At 42.4% G+C, this 26563-nt stretch overlaps 1 protein-coding gene across 1 annotated transcript in view; it reads right to left on the reverse strand.

Annotated features, from left to right (window-relative positions):
• The window catches only part of LOC149167923 (transcription initiation factor TFIID subunit 1-like), a 229764-nt gene that overhangs the window by 50740 nt on the left and 152461 nt on the right, over window positions 1-26563 (reverse strand). Inside the window, exon 8 of the mRNA XM_089430634.1 lies at window positions 9701-9786. Within this exon, the coding sequence (XP_089286760.1) occupies window positions 9701-9786 (86 nt within the window). The remainder of the gene's footprint in view (window positions 1-9700; window positions 9787-26563) is intronic.

The raw sequence follows: 26563 nt of genomic DNA on the forward strand, positions 1-26563 counted from the left end.
GTTAGCAGAGAACTCATGCCAGATTATCAAGCATGATGTTTCAAATAGCTCGTGATTGCAGATTTCGGATGGAATCGCCTATGCAAAACATTGAATGCTTCAAGTGTCCATAACTATGGGCACATGGCTCAAGATTGCAGGTACAAGCAGATCTGGAAAAGGAAACAAGTACAAGAAGAAGATCAAAAAAAATAAGAAGGTCTCAGTAGTTATTCTTTTAAGGCTCGTAAAAGCAAAAGGTCATGAGGAATTAGCAGTTGCTTTTGATAATGACACAAGTCAAGATGGCATGTTGGGTAACACACTATTTTGAACAATCTGGCTCATTGATTCCTTGATGTTTGATGAGGGCAGTCTATATAGCAGTATGTGGCATGGACAAGATAGCAGGCTAGCAGCTTCAGGACAATAGTGTCAAATTTGGGAGCAGAATAGTTAAAGCTTTACAGGTCCATAAGGATTGCCAGTGTCAGAGGAAGGATTCTCTTCAAGGAGAGCACAAGCAAGTTACAGGTCCACAGTGATCGTCATTGACAGATTGTTAGAAGTAGGGATTTTCAAGGGGAGTCACCCTTTGCCATTCATGTCAAAGGGGGAGAGAAAAACCTGAGAAGGAGCTTGATATCATGAAGAGGAGATGAAGCATAATGTCAAGGTGAGTTGTACTCGCAAAAGGAGCACATGTTTTGTCATCAATGACAAAGGGGAGATTGTTGGATAGTGTTTTCACAGATGTCAACCCATGGCGTTGACTGGGTTTGACTTTGACTAAATACACTAGTTATTGATGCAAAATTGTTAATGAACGCTTCTTAGTAATTGTTGGATTACATCAAGTTGGCAACTACAATGTTGAATGGTTGAAAACCCAAGTCCTAGGCTATGGGTTCCTTGGACTATGGACATACCCCGAATTTGTCAAGCGTTTTTGAAGGGTCAAAACATCGAGTTTCACTTGGAGATCCATGTTATTGGATTCTCCTCATCGAGATCTTTCCGGTGGTATGTGTTACGCCACATAAGTCCTCCTGGTTTGAGAAGAAATTGAGTTTGAAGTTGGAGAACCTAGTTTCTGGGCTAAAACTCAAGGGTGTGACATGGCATAATTTTATTGGTTGTGGGCATCAAAAATTAAGCAAGAAGGCTTCCTCATTTTGACTTGTGGAAAACTAAGGGCTCCTCATCATAATTTGTGGAGTCAACCTCTTAGCTAGCCTAATTCCCTCATTAATAAGACAAGTAGACCTTTACTTAGGGCCTAAATTAACACATTAGTGATGCTAATTAAACAAGTCAAAACATTCAATAATGTTTAAACCTCCTAAAGGCTCTCCAAGTTCCAATGATTATGTTTTAGAAACCCCTCTTAGGTTTATAAAAGGGAGACCTCACACCTTACCTCAATCACATAAACTCAACAAACCATTCATGATGTTAGCTCTGAAATTCGGCTTATCCAAGGAAAAGTAATTCGACCTACCTGAGGCAAGGGCAGCGAAGATCTCTAAGGTAAGAACAGCTAGGGCTTTGGTTCTTTTATGTTTTACCATTGGATTTTCTTGGTGATTCGTTGGACAGACTTGTCTTGTAGGTTGAAGGTGCATTGTTCTTGTCTACTAAGGCATCAATCTGGTATGGCAAAAGACTTCAAGAATACAGTTTGTTCTCTGTGGTTCAGATATTCAAATCAAGGAAAATAGAGCGAAATTTTATGACTTAGTTTTGGCACTTTAAGGCTTGATAACACAAGTGTTAGTCTCTATGGCTCTCATAGGAAACTTGTAAACCTTGTGAAGGCTTTGTATATGTATGTGTTTTGTGGTATCCTTTCCATGTTTGAAAAAATATAGGGCATAGAGTTAGGTCTCTTTTTGCGGCTCTTTTAAAAGAACAATTTCAGCCCCATTAGGACACAAACCCAAGCTCATTGAGACCTATTTCAAGGATAAGTTTGTTGGTCAATTTAGGCACCTGTTAATGATTTATTTCTTGTGCTCTGATCTGGAAATGTCCTGAGTCCTTTCATCCTTGTTAGGGCACATTTAATCAACACAAACCTAAGAGAAGGTGCGGACATGTGACCTCATCTAGGTCACACACACAAAAACCAATGTATAGAACTCTTAAAGTCTTGGTCTTAAGTCAAAGAGCAAATATTTGAGGAGCTATCCCTGTTACTAGGGCAACGAAGTTAAGATTGTCATTTGAACTGTGATTCTAGAACTGTATATTGACAAGACCTTGGCACTTAAGTTGTTTGATTACACAGTTGTTATACTTGTAAGGTCAAGTAATTAAGCTAACAGTTGGCATCAACAAAACTGAAATAACCCAAGACAAAGGTGTGAACATAAGTCTGCAACAGAGTCTCTGACTTGGTGTTGTGAAATGACTTTGTTTCATACAAAGATTAGGTGTTGTTCTTGTCATAAGCAAACCCTATATGCATTGACCTTGTCAACAATGAGAGTGCTTTGCATTTGACAACAGACCTCATGTATGAGCTGACTTGACACAGTGATATACATTACAGTGAAAAACCACAGTGATCCTACAATTGTCAACATATGACAGTAATTCTCACTGCAATCTCATGTGTATAAGTTGAATCACTTCAAGAAACCCAATCATAGACTTCGAATTTTATTTTGTGCATCTTGTTGACAAACCTCTCATTGCAATTCTGAACCAAAACATAGTACCATAACACTTACCTTATGTGACCCTACAACAGTGATTTGTGCATCAAATTTGTGGACAGTGGTGGGCATACATAATGAACGTATCTACCCTGCAGTGATATGACCTTGACATTTGACTATACTTAACTGAGATATCATATTTGACCAAGTGTGATATATTGACATATTGACACGATGTATTGATCTTAACATTGATACATTCAGCCTCCATTGACATTGGCATTACACATAGACCATGTTGTAAGATAGACCTTTGGCATTTAGACTTCACAAGTATTTTGGGCATTGATATACAGCATTAGTACAAGAATCTCCTAAGATTACAACAGTTAGACAGTGATAATAACATGTCCTATTGATTTGATATAATGACAAATGGGATAGTGAGTTAACACTTGGATATTAATGTGATGTCCTAACCTTGACTTAACCTATCATAACTAAGCAGCATGACTAGGACTGCTATGTATAACCTGTTATAAGATTAATACACCAGGTTGAAGTGAAATGTTAGTTGATCATACTACAATACTTCTAAGGATAACAGTGTCTTGAATGATCATTGACATAGTGTCTTGTCATACAAACTCATATGACCTATTAGCTTGATACCTAGGCATGACTTAATGAAGAATTGACACTTAGATTGGATTGTAATAGTGCATTGATGCACTTTTGATATCAGTGAAATTAATTAACAACACATGTTGTATCCATTGGCATGATGGCATCTATGTAAAAATATTACAGTTGGTTTGTGACAGCATTATTGAACAGTGATATACGTGACTGCAGCTTGTGAAGTTACATAAATCGCTCCAGGGTATTGACTATCTTTACAGCAGTGATTACACATATGTTGGTAGCCCTCCTTGGGCCGAGTTTGAGAGCATTGGTTGTAGGTCATAGGGATGACCAGAGGCATCTTGGATTGTGTCATCATTTGATAGCAGTGACAGATGTTTGCAGCATTATGAGCAGTTAGGAACAGTGAAGTACACTGTGATGTTGGTTGACTGCTTCATGAGCATATGATGCTTATCCTTACATGTAGAAAATCTTGTAGATTCACAATCTAATGCAATTTCCTAAAGCAAGAGACAAGAATCTACTTTCACTCTTTACAGTGAAAGCCCATAAACATCGAGCAAACAATAATCAATAGAGGAAGAGAATCAAAGGCACATAACACAATAGATATCCCAGGAAAGCCACAACTCAAAACCCCACTATCTGTTTTGTATTAATCCAGAAAATCAAGATGAAATTACAATGCTTGTTCTCTCTAGAACAATCCCAGCACTCAGCAAATTCAATCTCCAACTCATAAGAAAACTCAAGGCCAAAGCTTAGCCAATTCACAAGCTCTCGAAGTCTCTATTTCAATGTGTAATTACTATGAAGGATAACTTGTATTTAACGGGAAATCAAGCCTCTAAAAATTGTGCAATCCCTCAAGGATCAGTTCTTGAATGCATGCACTATCAGTGCAACTCAGAAAAATCTAAAACAAATAGTACATTGTCCCTGCACTCTAGTCTCAACTGGCTCTTTCTCAGAATCGACATGCATGAGTTTCTAATGAGTAAATATTCAGTTAACTAGAGTAGCACTAGTAGAGTTCATTAGTGTCACCACTACCTGTTAACTCACTATTAGTTCTCTCAATCAATTTGAGAACTAATTTAACTGAACTGACTCATGAAACTAAGTTTTCTTTTTTACAACTCAAATTAACTCATACTGGACTCCTACAAAGTAGGGAGAACATACACGTGACGATAGAAGGACTTCCAACTCGAATTTCCTAAGTTAAGTAAGTTTAATAAACTTAATTTAACTATAAGTTGCTATGAGAATAGAATTCGAATTTAATTCACAGTTTAATTCAAGGACAAATTAAACTGGAATTTCTTGTTGCCATTTCTCAACACTCCCTCTCAACAAGAAAGGGATTATCAACTACCTTGATCTTGTCTCTGTGAAACTCGAATTTACATCTTAACAATGCCTTTGTCAAGATGTCAACATCTTGCTCCTTCGTGGGAATGTAATCTAACAACATGATCCGCCTCAATACACAATCTCTAAGATGATGATACTGGATATCAATATGCTTGGACCGATCATGAAAGACTGGATTTTCAGAGAGTTTGATACAACTCTGATTATCACAATAAATCACTGTCGGATCACATGCAACCATGTACTCTGCCTCTGCCGAACTAAGTGCGACCGATCTATGTTTCCTGTTGTACCAAGAAATTGTCGCTGACCTAATACTAAAGATCCCTCCTGATGTGCTCTTCCTGTCGGATGGACTCCCTGCCCAATCTACATCGGTGAAGCCTTGAAGCTTCACTCCCTCTATCTGTTTGTACCATAACCCAAACTGAGTAGTGCCTCTGAGGTATCTCAATACATACTTTGTCGCCTTCCAATACAGCTTGGTAGGCCTAACCATCGCTTGACTAAGTTGGTTAACTGCATAACACATATCCAGTCGTGTGTTCACCAAGTACATGAGTGAACCCACAAGTTGCCTATAAACAGTAGCTTCCACTACTTCCCTTGAAGTAGCATCCTCCTTCCTCCAGTTACCAGCTAGAGGAGTCTCCATGGGTTTACTTTTCTCCACGCGGAATCTCCCGAGTATCTTGTTGGCATACTTGCCCTAAGATAAAAACAACTCCCCATCTCCCTACCATACCTCCATGCCAAGAAAGTAATGCATGAGCCCCATGTCCTTCATCTCAAACTCTCTTGCAAGGTCCTCCTTGCAAGATTTGATGAGCTTCTCATCACCTATCAGTATAAGATCATCTACATAAAGTACAATGATCAACAGCTTACCTTCCACCACTATGTGAGATAGGTTCGCATCAGCTTCAGCCAACCCAGTGAAGTAGCTATCTATCCTGGTGTACCAAGCACGGGGTGCTTGCTTCAGCCCATACAATGCTTTCTTGAGTCGGCACACATGCGACTCACGGTCCAAGGTTTTAAAACCTTCAGGTTTCTCTATGTGCACCTCTTCCTCAATCATGTCATTGAGAAAGGCAGTCTTCACATCCATCTGATGGATCTTCCAATCCATTTGTGTTGATAGTGCCAAAATAGATCTGATTGACGAGTACCTTGCAACAGGAACAAAGGTCTCATCATAGTCAATCCCCTCTACCTGTAAAAAGCCACAGGCCACAAATCTGGCATTATGCTTCTCCACACTACCATCTGCAGCTTGCTTTACCTTGTAAAGCCAACGGGAGCTCAAAACTGACTTGTCCTTCAGTCTCGGGACCACATCCCAAACACTGTTTCGCACTATGGAGTCATACTCCTCCACCATTGCATCAACCCAAACCGGTTGCTGCACTGCTTCTTGAAAGGAAGATGGCTCTATCACAACACATGCACCCATAAGTCCCATGTATCCATTGTACCTCTCTAGTGACCTCCTCTGTCTACGCTGAGAAGAGGGTGCTCCCACATTCTCCCGTGCATCATCCAACAATATGTCAACCTCTCTAGTGCGCTTTCTTCCCTCTCTGGAAGACTCTGCCTGAGTGGATGTCTCCACTCTCCGAACCTCTACATGTGGCTACTCCAAATCAATCTGAAGCCCCTAACCTTAGGAGCTAAAAGCTTCTCATCCGCATGTAGCTCAAGCTCCCTCTCAAGGGATACTCATTGGCCTTCTCCTCATCGAACCCGATATCCCTGCGAATCAGTGTCATCCAACTGGTCGGCATGTACACTCGATAGTTGTGGGGTGTATCAGTGTACACCACAAAGATTCCCAACTCAAACCCTCACTAACCATAAGAGTGGCCTCAAAATCCCTCGTTGCCATAGAACTCTTCCTTCTAAGCCCACGCTACCACAAAAGTTTCCTTGAAAGTAAGTTATTTCCTTAGTTACTGCCTCAGAAACCCTTGTTGCCACAAAATAGTTGAATCTAGCCTCAAGAGTTATGCTAACAATTTCAAGAAAATGGATTGGATAAAGGAGGAATCTTTCACCACCGAAACCAATTAAATAAAAGGGATCTTAAAGACCTCCAAGAGCCTCAGCTCAAAAATCAGAAAGATCCACCATCCATGATGATTAAAATGATTATCCTCTTTCCTTTTTATAGATTTCCTTTTTGGTCTTCCCTCCTAATTTTAATTCGAGGGGCTAACAAATTTCCCTCCATTTTGCCCCAAATTTGGCTTTTATTACAAGTTTCCCTCTATTTTGCCCCAAATTTGTCTTTTATTACAAGTTTCCCTCCATTTACCCAAAATTATCTAATGTAACCCCAATAACATCAAATAATGGGTTTCTCCATTTACAAATGACTATAGTCTATGGGATTAGATAGGCTACTTCGTCCTCCTTGGGCAATTTAATTAGATGAGGACATTAAATTTCCTAAGTGATTACCTTTGATATATCATTCAAGTCTTCGGATGAAGGTACCACTGAATCTGACTTTCACTGTAATGTCATGAAGGTCACCTTCTTTTTCTTATCAAGAAAAGTCAAAAAAAAATCTCGGTGTTTAATATGAAGGCAACTAGTTCTTCAAACCAGGGTAAACCAAAATTTACATCGATCTTTTCTTCAAATATAGTTACGACATTGAATTAGGATATACATTCATAATCATCAATTGTTATTTGCAAGTCATTAATTGTTTCAATTTGAGTAGCCATGGTCGGTATTTTCATCATGTGAAGAAATAGAAAATTTGAATTTATATTATGCCTCCAAAATTGCTCAAGTCGGCCTCCTCTTGCTCAAGTCAGCTAGGCCTCTTGGAGGCACCCATTCAACCCCCTCTGGAAGACTATAAATAAGAGACCTCTCCTTCTCATGAAAAATGACTTGTGTCTTGATTATCTTTGTTCCAACGAAGGAAGAAGAAGAAAGGGGGGCCGAAATTTCAGAAGGAAGGAGGAGAGGCTTGGCAGCTCTTGTTTCTGGTTAGATGTTATCTTGATGTCTTGTTTCTGGATGTATTGATGAACTTTGAACTCTCTCTCTCTCATAAAGAAAGATTTATGGGTTTCCACTTGCAGGTTTCGTTGTCGCCTCGGGCCTAATTTCTGTCTCTTGTCTCATTGTCTCATGGTTATTTTCTATTGCTCTTTCATGTTTATTGGTTGAAATTTTCTTCTGTATAACTACTTAATGATATTGGATGTTATATATGTAATTGATGCTAATTGATCATTGGAAGTAGTTATCTATTGAAGAAAATTGTTCTAGCTTGTTTTCCCTAGAAATATCAACATGGTATCAGACCTCAGGAAGATCAAAGAGTAGTCTAGGAAAGATACAAATTCGTGGACAAAGAAACCCTTTCTGCCTCTCACTCTATCTCTCATTGCAAAATCAAGCATAGATCTGAGTTCTGAGAAGAGGCCGAATTTTTGTGACCAAAATTCTGTGTAAGAAGGCCTAAAATTTCTTGGTTCATTGCTAGATTAAGATAAAGTCTGTGGTACCAATGCTAGTTAATTCAAGTTTCAAGACCTGTATTGATAATGAGTTCTCTCTGTGGCCCGCAATTATCTCTGTGATAAATGTCCAGTAATCCGAGTAGATCAAGTTTCCTGAGCCACTATTTCTTTGTGGACATGCGAGTTACTGTGGCACCCATCCGGATCACTTCTTGATTATATAAAGACCTCCACTCTTCCTCCTTGGCATAAAATTTGATCACACGGACAAGTCATATATGTTCTCTTATGCAAAGGTCTACAAGGAAGTTTGCAAGGGCTAATCAGTGGTAAAGTCTTCAATTAAAGTCTGTGAAAGCATGATCCGAGTTCAATATAATCTGAAGTATGATGATCCGAGTTTTGTGATCCATGATTCTGTTGACAAGTCGCAGAAGTTCTATGAGGTCCAAGTTACCCCAATTTGATGACCCTTAGGTGAATGTGATTTGGGTTGTAATCTGAGCATCTGTGTAGTAATCCAAGCTACCTCTATGGCATCCAAAGACAAAGTGTTGAAGTCATCTTATGGAGCTGTTCTGAAGGCATCTTGTGAAGAAATCTTGAAGACCTTTTGGGCTATTCTTGGAGCACCCTTGAAGAGTAATTGAAGACCTCTTTGGAAAAGACTTACTGTGCGCCTTTGAAACTACTATATTGCCTAATTGAAAGCTTGTTAAGGCAGATCTAAGCCTTCGTTGGAGCAAACTTAAGAAAACTATTGAAAACATTTTGGAGACATTACTGAAGTCTTGTTAAAGCAGCTTGTGAAGTACATATTGTGCAGATCCAGAAGTCATCATTGAAAATTTGGTTTTGTGCAGTTGTTGGAGCAGACTTAAGAAACCCTTGTTGAAGCAGTAATTTATGAAGAAGCGGTATTGTTGAAGTCCCCATGGAGTAACCTTTGAAGAAGATTGATTGTGCAGACATGAAGAGTTTTGGACACACCTTTGGAGCAGCATTGTTGAAGCCCTGATGAGGACTTGTTGAAGAAGCCTTGGAAGACTTGAAGTAGAACTAAAACTAGCTTGAAGAATTGAAGCAGAGGGTTGGAGCCCTAGAAGATTCGAGTCCTCACAAAAGGTTGGAGCCTTGTAGAAAATTAGGTTGGAGGGTGAATTATTGGAAAGGATTGGAGTCCTCGAGAAGACGAAGTTGGAGCTCAGATTTATGGTACAGGTTGGCGCCTGGTTTGATTGAAGCTTGGAGTCTTCATCTAGGGTTGGAGCCCTGAAGAAATTATAAGTCTTATTGTATAAATTAATTGATGTAAAAAATGGATTGGATTCCTCCCCATTATTGTTAATAAAGCTATTCTTTTGTTGCTCATTTTGTGTTCTGATAACAATTGTAAAAGGAAATACTGATTCACCCCCTCCCTCAACCTCTCAGTATTTCCAACAAAACACATAATTCTTGATAAGACCTCACCAGTGAGTATATTAAAGCAAAGATAGCAAAACGACAATAAAAAAATAACACAATTAAAATTAACAAATACACTACCTCTGTATTAATATCAACATTGTCAATCTCATTTGCTTCTTTGGTTGGTGAAATTTCTCTTTCCATGATAGATGGAATACATTCTTCTGCACAAACAGCCATGCATCCCAGTCAAGGCAAATGCAAAACTCATGAGTCTACACACATTCAATGCAATAAAAATTAAATAAAGTATGTCATCCGTAAGAGACCTTGGATAATAGCCATAGGAAAACAAAAAATTGCTATGTAGACATCCAACGGATCAAACAAAGTTACACAGAAATAAGCACAAATTAATATAATGGCACAAAGGTGTAAAAAATACTTTCAAGGAAAAATGGCTTTGAAGTTTTACATGTTTTGCAGATGCACCATTTATAAACAATATAAGAAATATGTGTCATCTATAAACCCAACCATACATACATACATATATGATACAACTAAGTTAGATTCTACTGGATGGCCATCTTACAGGTAATATATACAAGCTCACTTGGTTAATTTGCTTAACACTTCCCACAGCAACAGAAAGGTCGTCAACTTTTCAACAACACACCACTTAATTCCCAGCATGCCAGCACAATCAGTCAGGACTAGGACTTTTTGGAAGCTTCTATGATCATAGATATGGTCACTTGTTTTTATGTTTTCTTCTATATTTAGCTTTATCGAAGAATTCATTCTCTGCAGCATGACTTACTGGTGTTCATTTAGTATGGCTGATCAGATAGTGGTAAGACCTTAAAAGCAATGGAATAAGCTGTTTCATATTCAAATACTATATAGAACACTTCTTCAGTTAAGAAGCAGGCTACAATCAGTATTGTTAGCAACAATAGTGAATGAATATTATTATACTTCCATGCCACTCTCTCTGAAGATGAATACGTGTTTTTCATGGAAGATAAGTAGAATCACCCCTTGCAACACTAACCAATTTCGGATCATGCTTCATATAGGAACCTTACTAACCTCATGTTCTTGATGGTTGTCATCCTAAGTGTCCCAGCAAAAAAACAGGACAAAAACACTGTTCCCTAAAGTCTCTGAAAACCTTACCACTTAATGCAATGCATTTATTAGTATCGTTGTCATACTAAATTGCTAATTGTTGATGATTTGGAGATATGTTTGGATAGGTAAGGGTTGCTTTGTACCCTATAGGATATTGGCTAGCTAGGGTTTGGGGCTGAAGAATGGAGCTCAATCCAGTAGATTCTACTCCAGATCCATACGAGGGGCAAAATACCAGGGCTTCTCCAAAAACATGGTGTGAGATCCTGCTTTCATCCCTAGGTGAAGGTGTTTTTAGTTCACTGGGGTCATCTGATCATCACCCATTGTCTCAACAACTAATGGGCTTGGATGAAAAGGTGGCTAGAGATTTCGAGGTTCCACATTCTGGCAGATAGGATAATACTCTAGTGAGACTTATGCAGAGCTAACAAGTAACTCGAAATTGTTATTGGCAAGGGCTTCAGTGGGCCAGGTAGGTTGGCATAGTATAAAGTCAAGATCAAGTGTGTCTGACCAAGCCTTGAGTCCGCAACTCTTTGGATCGATGTCTGATTCATGGGGTGTTTGATCTTAAGTGTTGAAACTTGTTGTGGGTGTAGATGATCAGGGATTAGGGATTTTGTCTAGTGTTTCTTTGGAGTGTTGTGGGGCATTTTTATTATAGAATGTGATCTCCTCTAAAAGAAACATAGGCAGACATGCAGTGAGTAAATCATCCATTGGTTGCAGTGTTTTGCCCTTTGAAAGTCACATAGTTAGTGAACTCAGTGGCTGCGGCAATGATAGTTGTAGAACATCAAGTGAGCTCGTCCAATGAAGTTCCTCAACTAATAACTAGTAATCGTTTTTCTTGCAAGGAATAGGTGAGGTTTCTCCAAGTTTTGTTCAAGGTAGCGTTCTCTCAAAACCCCCCACCCCTTCACATTCTAACAGTTGTGGATGATGTAGCGTCTGCAATTTAGCAGAGAACTAATGGGTCTCATTTGACAATGGTTTAGGGAATCTGCAGCAATTCAATTTGAAGCTAATTTCAAGAATGTAATGTTCCTAACTAGGATGAACAGTGATATACAAAGAAAATAAACAACCAACACCCGGAAATGAGAAACAATCAGCAAACACCCATAAAAACACTGCAAATAAGAATCATCTGAACCATATTATTAATTCTTTCCGGAGCAAGTACAATGGTGATGGAATGGTGCACTTGGGCTTGTCTCAATGGACAAGATGACAAAACCCAGGTGAGTAAACAACAGCCCAAGTGTTGCACAACTGCTGCTCCAAAGATGAACAGCGCTGCCTGCTGGAAATGATATGCCGGAAACTCCACCTCCCGTGCTCAGAAAATGCTGCAACTTTAGCTCTTGGGTCCTCAACCAAAACCCACCAAAACCCAGAAAGGGTTTTGCCTAGTTCAGACCCCCAGAATTTGACCCCCCAAGTACCACGTCCTCCTCTTCACGCTTGGAAGTACAGCTTGTCTATTGCTGGCTGGAAAGGCCCTCCAAATCACCCCCAAATACTGAGATGCTTCCCTCTAAGGCTTTCCCCACTTCTCCCGGCTATCTCCAGCTCTATAGCTTCTTCCTCCAACTCCCACATGTGCCCATTGATGGCCTATGCGCAGTCCTTAGTGACTATAAATCGAGCTGCCCAAATGCAGCAATCTCCCGGTCCAAAACTCTCCCCAAAGGCTGATCCTCCTCTAAAACTCCAACTCCCAAACTTTCCCGGCAAATGCTACCCAGATGAACATCCAAGCAACCTCTGTGTGTTCCCCTCCTGCGTGCTCTAGAAGTACGCACTGACTCGATCGAAGGTTGAGTGATATAGCTGTAAAACTCCTCTGACTCTCCTCCAAGGTAGTAAGAATTGCCTTCCTAGGGTGGCACTCGAGGTCCCCCGAAGAAAGGTTGAGTCTCCCGCCTGGAAAACTCGATGCTAAACAATTGGTAACTCAGCTAAGCAGCTCGAGCAACACAAATGAGTTCAATAGACAAATGATGCCTTGGGTTGGGGAGTTCCTCCTCCTTATAACTTCGTGGCCCTTCCTTCCCCATGTGGGCCCCTCTCTCTAGCCATTCGATTTCCCCTCCAAGGCAATTCGAATTGCCCAAGAGTCCAAGTGCATTTTTCCCCTGGGTGGCCCCCACCTTCCACTAGCGATGTAATTCAGCCCCCTTTTCTCATAAGTTCCTAAGTCAAAAATGTATGGGCTCCACCTTTACCAAAAATTATTCAAAATTGTTGGAGACTAAACTTGTTACAAATATTTTTAGGAAGGGACATTACAGTCCTCCCCTCCCAAATGTTGCTTGCCCTCAAGCAACCTCAGTGTTGGATGCTCCAAAATGTGTTCACCCTCCCATGTGGCATCTTCATCTAGCAGGTTCTTCCATCGCACCAAAAACTCCCTGATGGTCCTGCTCCTTAGCTTCCTCTCCCGAGTCTCCAGGATGGCCTCTAGTTCCAAAACCAAATGTCCCTCATCATCCAGTGGGGTAACTCTACAGTTGCTATCACCTATTGTCCCAACACCTTTTTGAGGCATGAGACATGGAAGATGTTGTGAATCCTACTCCCCTGAGGAAGCTCCAGCTCGTAGGCCACCTCTCCAACTCGTCTGACCACCCTGTATGGCCCATAGAAACGTGGTTGTAGCTTCTCGACCCCTTTTTGCTTCAAGGTAGACTGTCTATATGGCTGTAGTCGAAGATACACCAAGTCCCCCTCCTCAAAATGTCTCTCAGTCTGGTGCCTGTCAGCGTACATCTTCTGTTGATTTTGTGTTGTCACTAAGTTGTCCTTGAGAGCCTTGAGAATGTCTTGGCTCTCCAAGATCCAATCTTTGGCCTTTGGGGCCCGGCTGTCTCCAAAAACAATGTCAGCAAAAGACAATGCATCATAACCATACAAGGCACGGAAAGGGGTCATACCGATAGACATGTGATGGGTGGTGTTGTAGCAATATTCACCCAAGTGCAGCCATCGAATCCAAGCCCTTAGCTCCTCAGTCACGTAGTTCCTAAGGTACCCCTCTAGCCACTGATTAACACACTCGGTCTGGCCATCTATCTGGGGGTGATAGCTCATGCTAGGGGTGGGCTCAGTACCAACCAATCTGAAGAGCTCCTGCCAGAATTCTCTCATGAAACTATTGTCCTGGTCACTCACTATGTTTTTAGGAAGCCCGTGCAACCGAAAGACTTCTCTATAGAACAGCTCTGCAACTTGTAAAGTTGAATACCAGGTCGGGATGGCGAAGAAATGGGCATACTTTGTCAATCGATCAACTGCCACATAGATGCAATCCTTACCATGCATTGTGGGGAGCCCAGTGATGAAGTCCATGGAGATACTCTCCCACTTCCCCTCAGCAATGGGAAGCGGCTACAATAACCCAGCGAGGTCGATCAGCTCCCTTTTGTTCCTCCGACATGCCTCACTCTATACATGCCTCAACACATCCCCCTTGAGGCCCTTCCATGTGAAACGCTCCCTGACTACCATGTATGTTTTTTCTGAACCCCTGATGCCCTGACAATGACGAGTCACATGCTGCTTGGAGCACTCTCTCCCTCAACTGCAAGCTGGGTACCAGAAATATGTGTCCTTTGTAATAGATGACCTCGTCCATCACCCGGTAGCACTCATTTGTGTGTGCCCCTCCAAAATCTCGCATGCCTGCCCATGTTTGGAATACTCTACCAGCAATTGGGCCTTTCCATTCATGGCAATTGCTCATGAGGAAGAGGCCTGTGGGTCTCCTGGATAGGGCATCAACCACTATCATAGGGCTGCACGTTGCTAACCCATCTCTATTGTCTATCATTGGGGCCCTGCTGCCCCATGAAGTGGTGAAGACTGTTGTGATCGGTCTTCACTCTAAATCGGTTACCCACCAAATACTATCAAAATTTGGCCAAGGCATGCATAATGGCCAACATCTCCTTGTCATATATAGAATATGACTTCTCATGGGGTAGGAGCTTCCGGCTCTCGAAAGCAATGGGGTGACCCTCTTGGCATAAAATTGCTTCGATCCCCTCTCCTGATGCATCACACTCCACGGTGAAGGGTTGGGAGAAGTCTGGAAGTGCCAACACTGGACAACTGCTCATCACCTCCTTGAGGCGATCAAAAGCTGACTGTGCTCCATCTGTCCATGCGAAGGCCCCTTTCTTAGTCAAATCCATGAGAGGAGTTGCTAACTGCAAAAATCCCTTGACAAACTTCCGGTAATACGTGCAGATGCCCAAGAAGCCTCTCAGCACTGTCACATCTCTGGGTACCGTCCAGTCTCAAATAGCCTGTATTTTCTCCTCATGTACCTTCACTCCATCTGCGCCAATAATGTGCCCCAGGTAGAGCATCTCAGTCAGGCCAAACTCACATTTGGATAGTTTGGCGTAAAACTGTTGTTCCTTCAGAATGCGCAGTACCTCCTCCAAGTGTTGGAGGTGCTCCTCCCAAGTCCTGTTGTATATCAATATGTCATCGAAGAACACCAAGACAAACCTCCTCAACTGCCTCTAGAATACATGGTTCATACATGATTGGAAGGTGGTCGGTGTGTTGGTCAAGCCAAAGGGCATGACCAAAAACTCAAAGTGCCCATAATGACATCGGAAAGTCGTCTTGGGGATGTCCTGATCCCTCACCCTAATCTGATGGTACCCTAAACGCAAATCTATCTTAGAGAAGTACTTGGCTCCTCTAAGCTCATCCATCAACTCATCAATGCGAGGTATGGGGTACCAGTTCTTCAATGTCTTCCTGTTGAGCGCCCGATAATTGATGCACATGCACAAGGTTCCATCCTTCTTCTTCACCAGCACTACTGAAGAAGCAAAGGGACTAGAACTCAGCCTGATGTGGCCCAATGCCAACAACTCTTTGATGGCCTGCTCAATCTCGTCCTTATAGGCCTTGGGGTGCCTATAAGGGGTGGTAATCACTGCCTGCACACCTGGCTCCAACTCGATGGTGTGCTCGAATCCCCTGTCTAGTGGTTGCCCTAGTGGAATGTCCCCAAATACCACTGAGTATCTATCTAATAGTGCCTGTATATCTGGGGGTGGTGACTGGGCCTGTCCCCCAGCCTCTGAGATCCTTAGCTCTACTGCCCATGCTATGTCTCCATGCCGCAAATCTGCCTCCATCCTATGCGCTGAGATTGTCTGTGGTGGGTACGAATGCATGCCTCTGAGGACCACCAGCTTGCCATCTGGCCCGATGAACTCCATCTCCAGCTTCTTCCAATCAGTGGTAACTCGTCCAAGGGAGTATAGCCACTAGACACCCATCACTACGTTGGTGTCTAGCACATCTACCACAAAGAAATGGTTTGTCATTGAGTAGTTCCCCATGGTCACGGTCAAGGTGGGAACATACCGAGTGCACTACATAGTCCGATCACCTAGCACCAGAACTGAAAAGCCCTCAAACTCTGTCGTGGTGATGCCCCTCCTCTGAACCAATTGGGCATCAATAAAATTGTGGGTAGCCCCACTGTCAACTAACATTGAAACACATTGCCCATGTATGGTACTTTGAATCCTCAATGTCAGAAATTTGGGGACCCTGCATAAATGATCCAGGTCGCTCCAGACACATGCAAAAGTCCAAGAGGACTCAGAAAGGGTCAAAAATCAAAGTGTTTGGATTTTGCTCGAACTAGGTTCATGTTGAAGATTGCGTCGTCATGATCGTGGTGGTGCGAACGGTTCGTCAAACCGAGCTCGTATATGAAAGTTAGAGGCAGTCAAAGTTCAGGGTTGACCGGGTGACTTGATGGGCTTAAGGACAGCACAATTTCGCAAAAATCCGGCCACCAGATTCCAGCCAACTTCCAGGAAAAATTGTGGCCTCATTAAATCGTCTCCTACGGTCTTGTTTGGGAAAATCTTAACAATGACTATTATTACAAAAATAAAAAATAAAATAATAAATGAGGTGGCGGGCCATGACCCCTGCCACCATCCCAAAACCGTATTAAAACAAATTTTTGTTAAAAAAAAATGGGTCGGTAGCCATGACCCCGCCAGACCCCAAACCTCCAACCAAACATTACGTATTACATATAATGTATGGGGTGGGCGAGCCACCCCGGTGGACTCGGCCCACACCCCAACCACACCACATTTAATGCATACCATATTTAATAAAAAAATCAAACAGCGAACAGTTATAAATTAATGCGACCAACAAAAGAAAGCTATGCGCATATTTTTGGAGGGGTCGGTGTTTCATCCCCCGACCTCCCGTCTTGTCGCCTCCAGCCCAACCAATGCGCCAATGGTGCCTCATTGAAAACTCCACCACCCACACGCTTAAAAACCCTTCCTCACTCATTTGCACAGGGAGAGAACAGAGCGCCGAATTGCAGAGCGACGGAACAGAGGTGTGGCAGTGCAGAGGGGGTCTGCCCTGGGCATGGAAAACGAGGAAAATTCCCAAAATATTCCAGGGAATATTCTCATGCAGATTCTTTAAGGAATCTTAAGATTCCCTGTGAGGTAAAAATTCTTTTTATCAGAATGTAACCAAGTTTACAGTCAATTTTATCAGATTTTCGCAGGGAACGCCATGGCGAGGTCAAATTCTCCTTTTGAGCAATAGATTTGCAGGTTCCCAGCGGAGGAGCATCTTCAAGAATCTTGAGGGAATCTTCCAAATTCCTTGGAGGCTGAAATTCGCCAGAGTCAGAATGCAACCAACTTCATACTCATTTTTCTCAGAATTTTGCAAGGAACCTGATGACACAGACAGAATTTTGATCTAAGCAAAAGATCTTCAAATGACCCAGAGGAGGGAATCTTTGAGGAATCTAAGGGGAATCTAAAAGATTCCTGTAGCCCCAGATTTCCACTTTCTCAAAATTCATAAATTTGACAGTCAATTTTACCCTATTCGATGCCACGAATCTGATGGTGCAATCAGATTTTCCATTTGATCATTTCATTTTTCAACCACTTTTCAAAGTGGAGTGCAGGTGTCAACATTCATGTGCGAGCAGTCATTTCCATGCGATTCGACGTCGTGAGATTGATGGTACGGCCAGCTTCAGCAGTTTGACATCCTTTTCTTCAGATGGCCCCAGTGTGTGAGGTATATGTAGTGCGTTCATGTACTTCTTTTTGCTATGAGATGCATTATGCTGCATAGATCCCTGTTTGATGGTTGATGTGGGATCTTGTTTTCTTACTTGTTTCATGATTCCTGCTTGATGTGACGCGGAATCATCTGTGAGATGTACTTCTTGTCATGTTGTTATTGAGATCCCTTTGTCGTCATGTTGACGGGATACTCATGTTGTAGTCATGTATGTCTGAATTGAGATCCCTTTGATGCCATGTTGGCGGGATGCTCATTATTGTCATATGTGAAATTATGTCATACTGATAGGAGTCCTTTTTGAATGAGAGTTCCTGCAGCAGAACATCTCTTGGAGCCACTCCTGCGTGAGGGCATATTCCTTGTATGATAGAGAAAACACATGCATGTACATCATCACTCTTTCCAGCACTTAATGCAACAGCCTACACCATCTTGACACCGGGCCCGGAGACGTAGTCCCTCCTGGACGAACTCCATTATCAACGTCTTGAGTTTTATGTTGCTGATGATTGTCATGTTCCTTCTTCTTTATAGCATGCATATCTGTTCCTTTATGCTATTTTAAAGGCAATTATAATCACATCATGAAAGCAAAAGATCTTGGTTAAATCTGAGAGTTGAGTCAACTCGGATCAAGTTTGGTATCAGACTGGTCTTTGCGTGGATGTGAATTGCAAGCATGAACAATGGAACGTGCAGCGACAGAGGATGAAAAAGCGATGTACGAGACCATGCTCAAAATTTCCCAAAGGGTGGAAATAATGTATGAAGCTCTACAAAAAGAGAGAGAGGAAAAGGAGCGATTGCAACTTCAGTTGCGAGCCACGGAAAAGGCCCTAGAAGAACTAAAGCACAACAACCAAAACCTTCAAACAGAGAACACTGAATTGAAGATGTGTATACAAGAAGAGAAAGAGGAAAAACAAAGTTTGCTACGACAGCTGCAAGCTAAGGACGAGGCCTTGAAAAAGCTGCAGTGTGACCCATGCGAGGTAAAAAGCAATTCTCTGAATTCATGTATGTTTCCTGATGATGACTTCGTCGTTTTTGAAAATCATATCACAAGAATTGGCTCCAAACCGTTGAAGAAAATGGGGTATGAAGGAAAAGGCTTGGGCATTAATGGCCAAGGCATTGTCAACCCCATCAAAGTAGAGGAGTTACCCCGTCAGGTAGGACTTGGGTATGTCAGAAAGGAAGTTGGGGAATGCGCCAAGACAGCCAACGAACCACCAACAATAGATGATGAGAAGCCCTCATCAGTTCTTTCCAACTCGACAGTGGAGGTAAAAGATGTTGATTTCCCTTCAGTTTCGTCTTCACATAGTATGATTTATGTTGGAAATGTGGAGATACCAATTACAAGGACAAACCTAAGGCTCCTTACTAGGATGAGGTACAAGGAGGAAAAACTTGGTGTTAATAACCAAGGCATAACTCAACCATTGGAGGTTGTGTAGAGACCTCAATTTGCAGGCTTGGGATACACCGAAGGAGAATGCTCGAAGGTGTCCGATTCTTTTGAGACATCAAGGAAAGAGAATGATGGTAACACATCCCCATCATCCCATGGAAGTTTCCATTGCAAGGAAAGAGCTGAGGCAAGCTCTCATGTCCATAATGACATCAGAGACCGCAAGGAAAGGTATAACCAATCTTGATATTCGAATGTTAATTTCAATTATAATCATGTTGTTAATGATGGGCATAAATCATGGATCAAAAGACATGTACCTTTTGTGAATTACATAACCATACATTTTCTAAGTGTTGGAAAAGAATAGCAGCACACAAGAGGAGGCATGAAAGACCTTCTCAACAGCAGGCAAAGAAACATGCTAAGCAGATCTGAAGGAAGAAGACCTATTGCAGTCATTGCGAGAGAGGTGGCCATCAAAGAGCCACATGTTGGAGGCTCCATCGAGAGTGGCGCCTTAAAGACAAAGTGTCGGTGCATGAACCAAGTGAAACAATTGTTCGACAAGCAAAACCACCACAGGGGGATGACCCATTCACAGCAATAAGTGAAAAATGGTTTCTAGATATGTTAGCTTGTCATGGTCGTGCTTTTGTAAATCATGTGTTGCATTTTAAAATGTAAAAGTGATGATGTGTTTTCCATCACCTGTTAAGCAACAATGATGTCTGGTCTTATTTTGTGTTGCATGATAATTGTGAAAGTGATGTCGTGTTTCCATCACTTGTCAAAGAAACAATAGTGTTTGGCCTTATTTTTGTAAATCATGTGTTGCAATGATGATGTGTTTTCCATCACTTGTTGAAGCAACAATGATATGTTGGCCTTGTTTTCGTAGCTAGGGTATTGTTTCCATTTTGATGTAAACTTGACCACCGAGTATGTGTTATAAAATCGTGGCAAGTATAGGATGCTTGGGTCATTAGTTGGTCATGAAAGTCAATCATGTAATTTGCAAAAACAATGTACTACAGGTTGTAGAGGTTGCAGGTGTCGGCTCATTGCTTAAGGCTCCGAAGAACACTTGTGATGCAGACAAGGTACAGAGAAGTTACAGATTATGTTTCAAGCTTTTGGAGGACCAAAAGCTCCTCAGTGGGGAGGATTGATCCAGGTAGCTCCAGACACATACAAAAGTCCAAGAGGACTCAGAAAGGGTCAAAAATCAAAGTGTTTGGATTGTGTTCAAACTACGTTCATTTTGAAGATCTCGTCATCATGATCGTGGTGGTGTGAACAGTACGTCAAACCGAGCTCGTATACGAAAGTTAGAGGCAGTCAAAGTTCAGGGTTGACCGGGTAACTTGATAGGCTTAAGGAAGGCACAATTTCGCAGAAATCTGGCCAACGGATTCCAGCCAACTTCTGGGAAAAATTGTGGCCTCATTAAACTGTCTCCTACGGTCTTGTTTGGGAAAATTTTAAGAATGACTATTATTACAAAAATAAATAAAAATAATAATAAATGAGGTGGCGGGCCATGACCCCCGCCACCATCCCAAAACCGTATTAAAACAAATTTTTGTTAAAAAAAATGGGTCGGCAGCCATGACCCTGCCAGACCCCCAACCTCCAACCAAACATTACGCGTTATATATAATGTATGGGGTGGGCAGGCCCTCTGGTGGACCAGGCCCACACCACAACCACACCATGTTTAATGCATACCATATTTAATAAAAAAATCAAACAGTCAATGTTTATAGATTAATGCAACCAACGAAAGAAAGCTACGCACATATTTTTGGAGGGGTCGAGATTTGATCCCTCGACCTCCCATCTTGTCGCCTCCGGCCTAACCAATGCGCCACTGGCGCCTCATTGAAAACTCCGCCACCCGCACGCTTAAAAACCCTTCCTCACTCATTTGCATGAGGAGAGAACGGAGCACCGAACGGCAGAGCGACGGAACGGAGGTGTGGCAGCGCAGAGGGGGTCCGCCCTGGGCACGGAAAATGAGGCAAATTCCCAGAATATTCCAAGGAATATTCTCATGAAGATTCTTTAAGTAATCTTAAGATTCTCTGTGAGTTTTTATCAAAATGTAACCACGTTTAAAGTCAATTTTATCATATTTTCATAGGGAACGCCATGGCGAGGTCAGATTCGCCTTTTGAGCAGTAGATTTGCAAGTTCCCAACGGAGGAGCATCTTCAAGAATCTTGAGGGAATCTTCCAGATTCCATGGAGGTTGAAATTCGCCAGAGTCAAAATGCAACCAACTTCATACTCATTTTTCTCAGAATTTCGCAAGGAACCTGATGACGTAGACATAATTTTGATCTAAGCAGTAGATCTTCAGATGACCCGCAAGAGGGAACCTTTAAGGAATCTAGGGGGAATCTAAAAGATTCCTATAGTCCCAAATTTCCACTTTCTCAGAATTCAGAAATTTGACAGTCGATTTTACCCAATTCGATGCCACGAATCTAATGGTGAATCAGATTTTCCATTTGGTCATTTCATTTTCCAGCCACTTTTCAAAGTGGAGTGCAGGTGTCAACATTCATGTGCAAGCAGTCATTTCCATGCGATTCGACGCCATGAGATTGATGTTATGGCTAGCTTCAGCAATTTGACATCCTTTTCTTCAGATGGCCCCAGGGTGTGAGGTATATGTAGTGTGTTCCAACGTTTTAAAACTCCGACTCAGCCTAGGGTTGACTCCGACTCTAACTCCGACAAGGTATCGACTCAGCCGTTGTTAAAAATACATTAAATATTTATTTTTTATAAAAACACAAAATTTTAAGGATTTTCATTCATGTTTCCAAACACACAGCATTAGAATATAGATAGAAGACAACATATGATCAAAGTAGGCCCATGAATATATCCATTATATCAAAATCACACCCAGTGCACTGTCTAATACATACAGGATGATGATATAGAGATCAAAACAAAAACACATAACCAAGGAGGCTAAAAATGGCCTCTACAACAAAAGTCTATGACCAGTACTACTGGCTACTGCTAGAGTTGCCAACATCATCTGGCTCAGTGTTACTTGGGAGCGGGAGCAACATTTTCAGAATCTCCCGGTTTGGGAGCGAACCCCGGAGGAGTTCGACAACCAATGTCACTAACATCAAGTTACATAGAGGGATTGGTGCTCTTGATTAAATACGAGTTCCATACCCTAATAAATGACAAAATTAAATGGAAACACTGCAATCCCCCAATCCTAAAATCCTGAAAAACTGATAAGTCTGTTGGATTTTGAATGAAATCTAAAATTCTACTTTCTCCATATGAAATTCAATGAGGCCGGAACCATACTCCAACATCCTAAGTCATTTCATGGTAATGTTAAAAATTTAAGTAAAAGGATGAAAATGAAGATTAAGAAGAATGTCCCTTTTACTTTAAGAATTTAACATTACCATGAATAGCATATCAATACTAGGGATCAGAGTCAGACAAGGAAACCCATGAGTCAGATAGGGAAGCCCAAGGAGTCCCCAAAAATAAAAAATAAAAAGCCTTTTTTTGGGTTCACTGGCCGCTGTATGTATCCCAGCTGGGTTGATATGGACTTGGCCGAGCCAACTGGGTTAATACCAAGCCGGCTGAGTTGTGTAACAACTTGGTCGGCTCGGTATTAACCCGGCCAGCCGAACCAGTTCAATGGCCGAGTCAAATTTTTTTTTGACCAACTCGACTGAGTCGGTTCCGAGCCGGCCGGGTTTAAAAACACTGGTGTGTTCATGTACTTCTTTTTACTATGAGATGCATTGTGCTGCATAGATCCCTGTTTGATGGTTGATGTGGGATCTTGTTTTCTTACTTGTTTCATGATTCTTGCTTGATGTGACACAGAATTATCTGTGAGATGTACTTCTTGTCATGTTGTTATTGAGATCCCTTTGTCGTCATGTTGACGGGATACTCATGTTGTAGTCATGTATCTCTGAATTGAGATCCCCTTGATGCCATGTTGGCGAGATGCTCATTATTGTCATATGTGAAATTATGTCAAACTGATAGGAGTCATTTTTGAATGAAAGTTCTTGCAGCGGAACATCTCTTGGAGCCACTCCTGCGTGAGGGCATATTCCTTGTATGATAGAGAAAACACATGCATGTACATCATCACTCTTTCCAGCACTTAATGCAGCGGCCTACACCATCTTGACACCGAGCCCAGAGACATAGTCCCTCTTGGACGAAATCCGCAATCAACGTCTTGAGTTTTATGTCGCTGATGATTGTCATGTTCCTTCTTCTTTACAGCATGCATATTTATTCCTTTATGCTATTTTAAAGGCAATTATAATCACATCACAAAAGCAAAAGATCTTGGTTAAATCCGGGAGTTGAGTCAACTCGAATCAATAAAGAAACAAGGACTCCCCCTGATGGAGCAAAATATGTTACCCCCTATGGAGGTGGTGGTGGTGGTCCCCTCTCTGTCGGACTCTCAACATCTCCCACTCCACACTCCAGCTCCACATCGTCCTCTTGATCGCTATCTGAGAAGACCTCGATATAGTGGGCTTTGCCAGTTGTGCATCGATGGCTTGGTGCCCAGGGCTCCCAACAGGGAAAACACAGTTTCCTTCTCCTGAGGTACCTTTGGGTCTCATCATCCAGTTGCCCGCATCCCTGCGTTGCTCTCTATGGTGGTGGCCTAGTATCACTCCCCTTCTAAGGGTAGGGAGTGCGAGCAGGGAAAGTTGCTCGCGTTTTGGGGATGGCCCCCCTACAAATCTCTAGCACATGTCACTGCTTCCTGCAGCGTGGAGAGTCTGTGTGACTTCACCAGTCTACGCAAAGGCTCGAGCAGGCCCTCTATGGAGGTGTACACCCTTCAAGCATCTAATAGGTCCAGCACCATCACTGAGACTCTCAAAAACTTCGATATGTACTGCTCTAGGTTAACCATTTGTCTGAGTTGGGTTAGCTCCCTAAAGTGAGCCTCTGGATCCCTCTGATCAAATCACTCCACCACCCTCCTAGTGAAATCCTCATAAGAAGTCACATTGGCATGCCCCAAGGTAGCCAAGCCATGAAACCACCAATCGTGGGCTTCCCCTTCCAAGTGTTGTGTGGCCATCTTGATGACTTCCATCTCTGTCATCCATTTGAGCTGGAAATAAGTGTCATCTTCTCTACCTAGGCCCGAGTTGTGCACTTGGCAGTGCCATCATATGTGGGGAAGTACATTCTCCCAATAGTACGCTGCAACTCATAGCTCTGTGTGCCCTATCCCCCATAGTTCTTTCCCTTCTCATTCTGCTTGAGCTTGCAGAAATCTCTGAAAGAGAGTGCCTCCCTGAAGTCTGCTCCCATGGACTGCCACTCCTTGAAGTGCTCTCCCATCGGTGAAGGATCTTCGACCCCTGTTGGTTCATTCTGCGCCAAAGGCACGAAAGAGGGCAGTGTAGCTCGAGTTGGCCCACTCGCTGATGGAGGTTGCGCAGTGGGTGAAGGATGGTCGAATTGTTGAGAGGCCCCCAAAGTCTCTCCAAGTAGAAACTCCCTATGAGTGCTTCTCTCCCGATTCTGCATTTTGATTTGTTCTTGCATTTCCTTCTGTGCTTTCGCTAAATCACTCAGAGCCTAAAAGAGGCTGTTAAGGGCCATCTCCTCCCTGCTCTTCGACTCTCCCATGCTCTTTGCTACCACTGTCGTTCCCCTGTCCTCCGTGTCTGGAGTGATCTCCAGCTCCCTTTCTCTCCTCCGGTACCTCTGCCTTTTGTATGTAATATTTTGCCGGTCCTCTTCACTCATAGGAGAAATTCCCCACAGTTGAGCCAAGATTTGGGCTCTAATACCACTGTAATGTTCCTAACTAGGATGAACAGTGATATACAAAGCAAATAAACAACCAACACTCGGAAATGAGAAACAATCAGCAAACACCCATATAAACACTGCAAATAAGAATCATTTGAGCCATATTATTAATTCTTTCCGAAGCATGTACAATGGTGATGGAATGGTGCAACTGGCTTGTCTCAATGGACAAGAGTGACAAAACCCATGTGAGTAAACAACAGCCCAAGTCTTGCACAAACACTCCTTCAAAGATGAACTACGCTGCCCAGAAACTGCGTTGTCGACTGGAAAGGATGTGCTAGAAACTCCACCTCCCGTGCTCAGAAAATGCTGCAACTTCAACTCCCGGGTCCTCAACCAAAACCTAGAAAGGGTTTTGCCTAGTTCAGACCCCCAAAATTCGACCCCCCAAGCACCACGTCCTCCTCCTCACACTGGATAGTATGACCTGTCTTTAGTTGGCTGGAAAGGCCCTCCAAATCACCCTAAATGTTGAGATGCTTCCCTCTAAGGCTTTCCCCACTTCTCCTGGCTATCTCCAGCTCTATAGCTTCTTCCTCCAACTCCCACATGTGCCCAGTGATGGCCTCTGCAACGTCCCCAGTGAATATAAATCGAGCTGCCCAAATGTAGCGATCTACTGATCCAAAACTCTCCCCAAACGCTGATACTCCTCTAAAACTCCAACTCCCAAACTTTCCCGACAAATGTTGCCCGGATGAACCTCCAAGCAACCTCTGCGTGTTCCCCTCCTGCGTGCTCTAGAAGTACGCACTGACTCAATCAAAGGTTGAGTGATATAGCTGTAAAACTCCTCCGACTCTCCTCCAAGGTAGTAAGAATTGCCTTCCTAGGGTGGCACTCGAGGTCCCCCGAAGAAAGGTTGAGTCTCCCGCCTGGAAAACTCGATGCTAAATAGCTGGTAACTCGGCTAAGCAGCTCGAGCAACACAAATGAGTTCGATAGACAAATGATGCCTTGGGTTGGGGAGTTCCTCCTCCTTATAACTTCGTGGGCCTTCCTTCCCCATGTGGGCCCCTCTCTCTAGCCATTTGATTTCCCCTCCAAGGCAATTCAAATTGCCCAAGAGTCCAAGTGTGTTTTTCCCCCACGTGGGTGGCCCCCACCTTCCACTAGTGATGTAATTCAGCCCCCCTTTTCTCCTAAGTTCCTAAGTCAAAAATGTATGGGCTCCACCTTTACCAAAAAATATTCAAAATTGTTGGAGACTAAACCTGTTACAAATATTTTTAGGAAAGGACATTACAAAGAAGATTAAACAAGCTACTGTAAATTGGGCATGTGATTAAGAAAATAACTTAAATATGAGGATTCAAAGGATGTTGAGAGTCAGTTGGACCAATTTATATTTTCAAGGAGTAGGTACAGGTACACAAGTGAGGATCATAAGGCTACGGAATATAATATGGAAAAAATGAGAAAGAGTCTTGTTGGATGAAAGAGGCTGCCTGAAGGCT

This window comes from Pinus tabuliformis, chromosome 5_1, assembly GCF_031772625.1.
Source record: "Pinus tabuliformis cultivar Carrire ecotype Pingquan chromosome 5_1, CPIR1, whole genome shotgun sequence".
In the NCBI taxonomy this organism is placed as follows: domain Eukaryota; kingdom Viridiplantae; phylum Streptophyta; class Pinopsida; order Pinales; family Pinaceae; genus Pinus; species Pinus tabuliformis.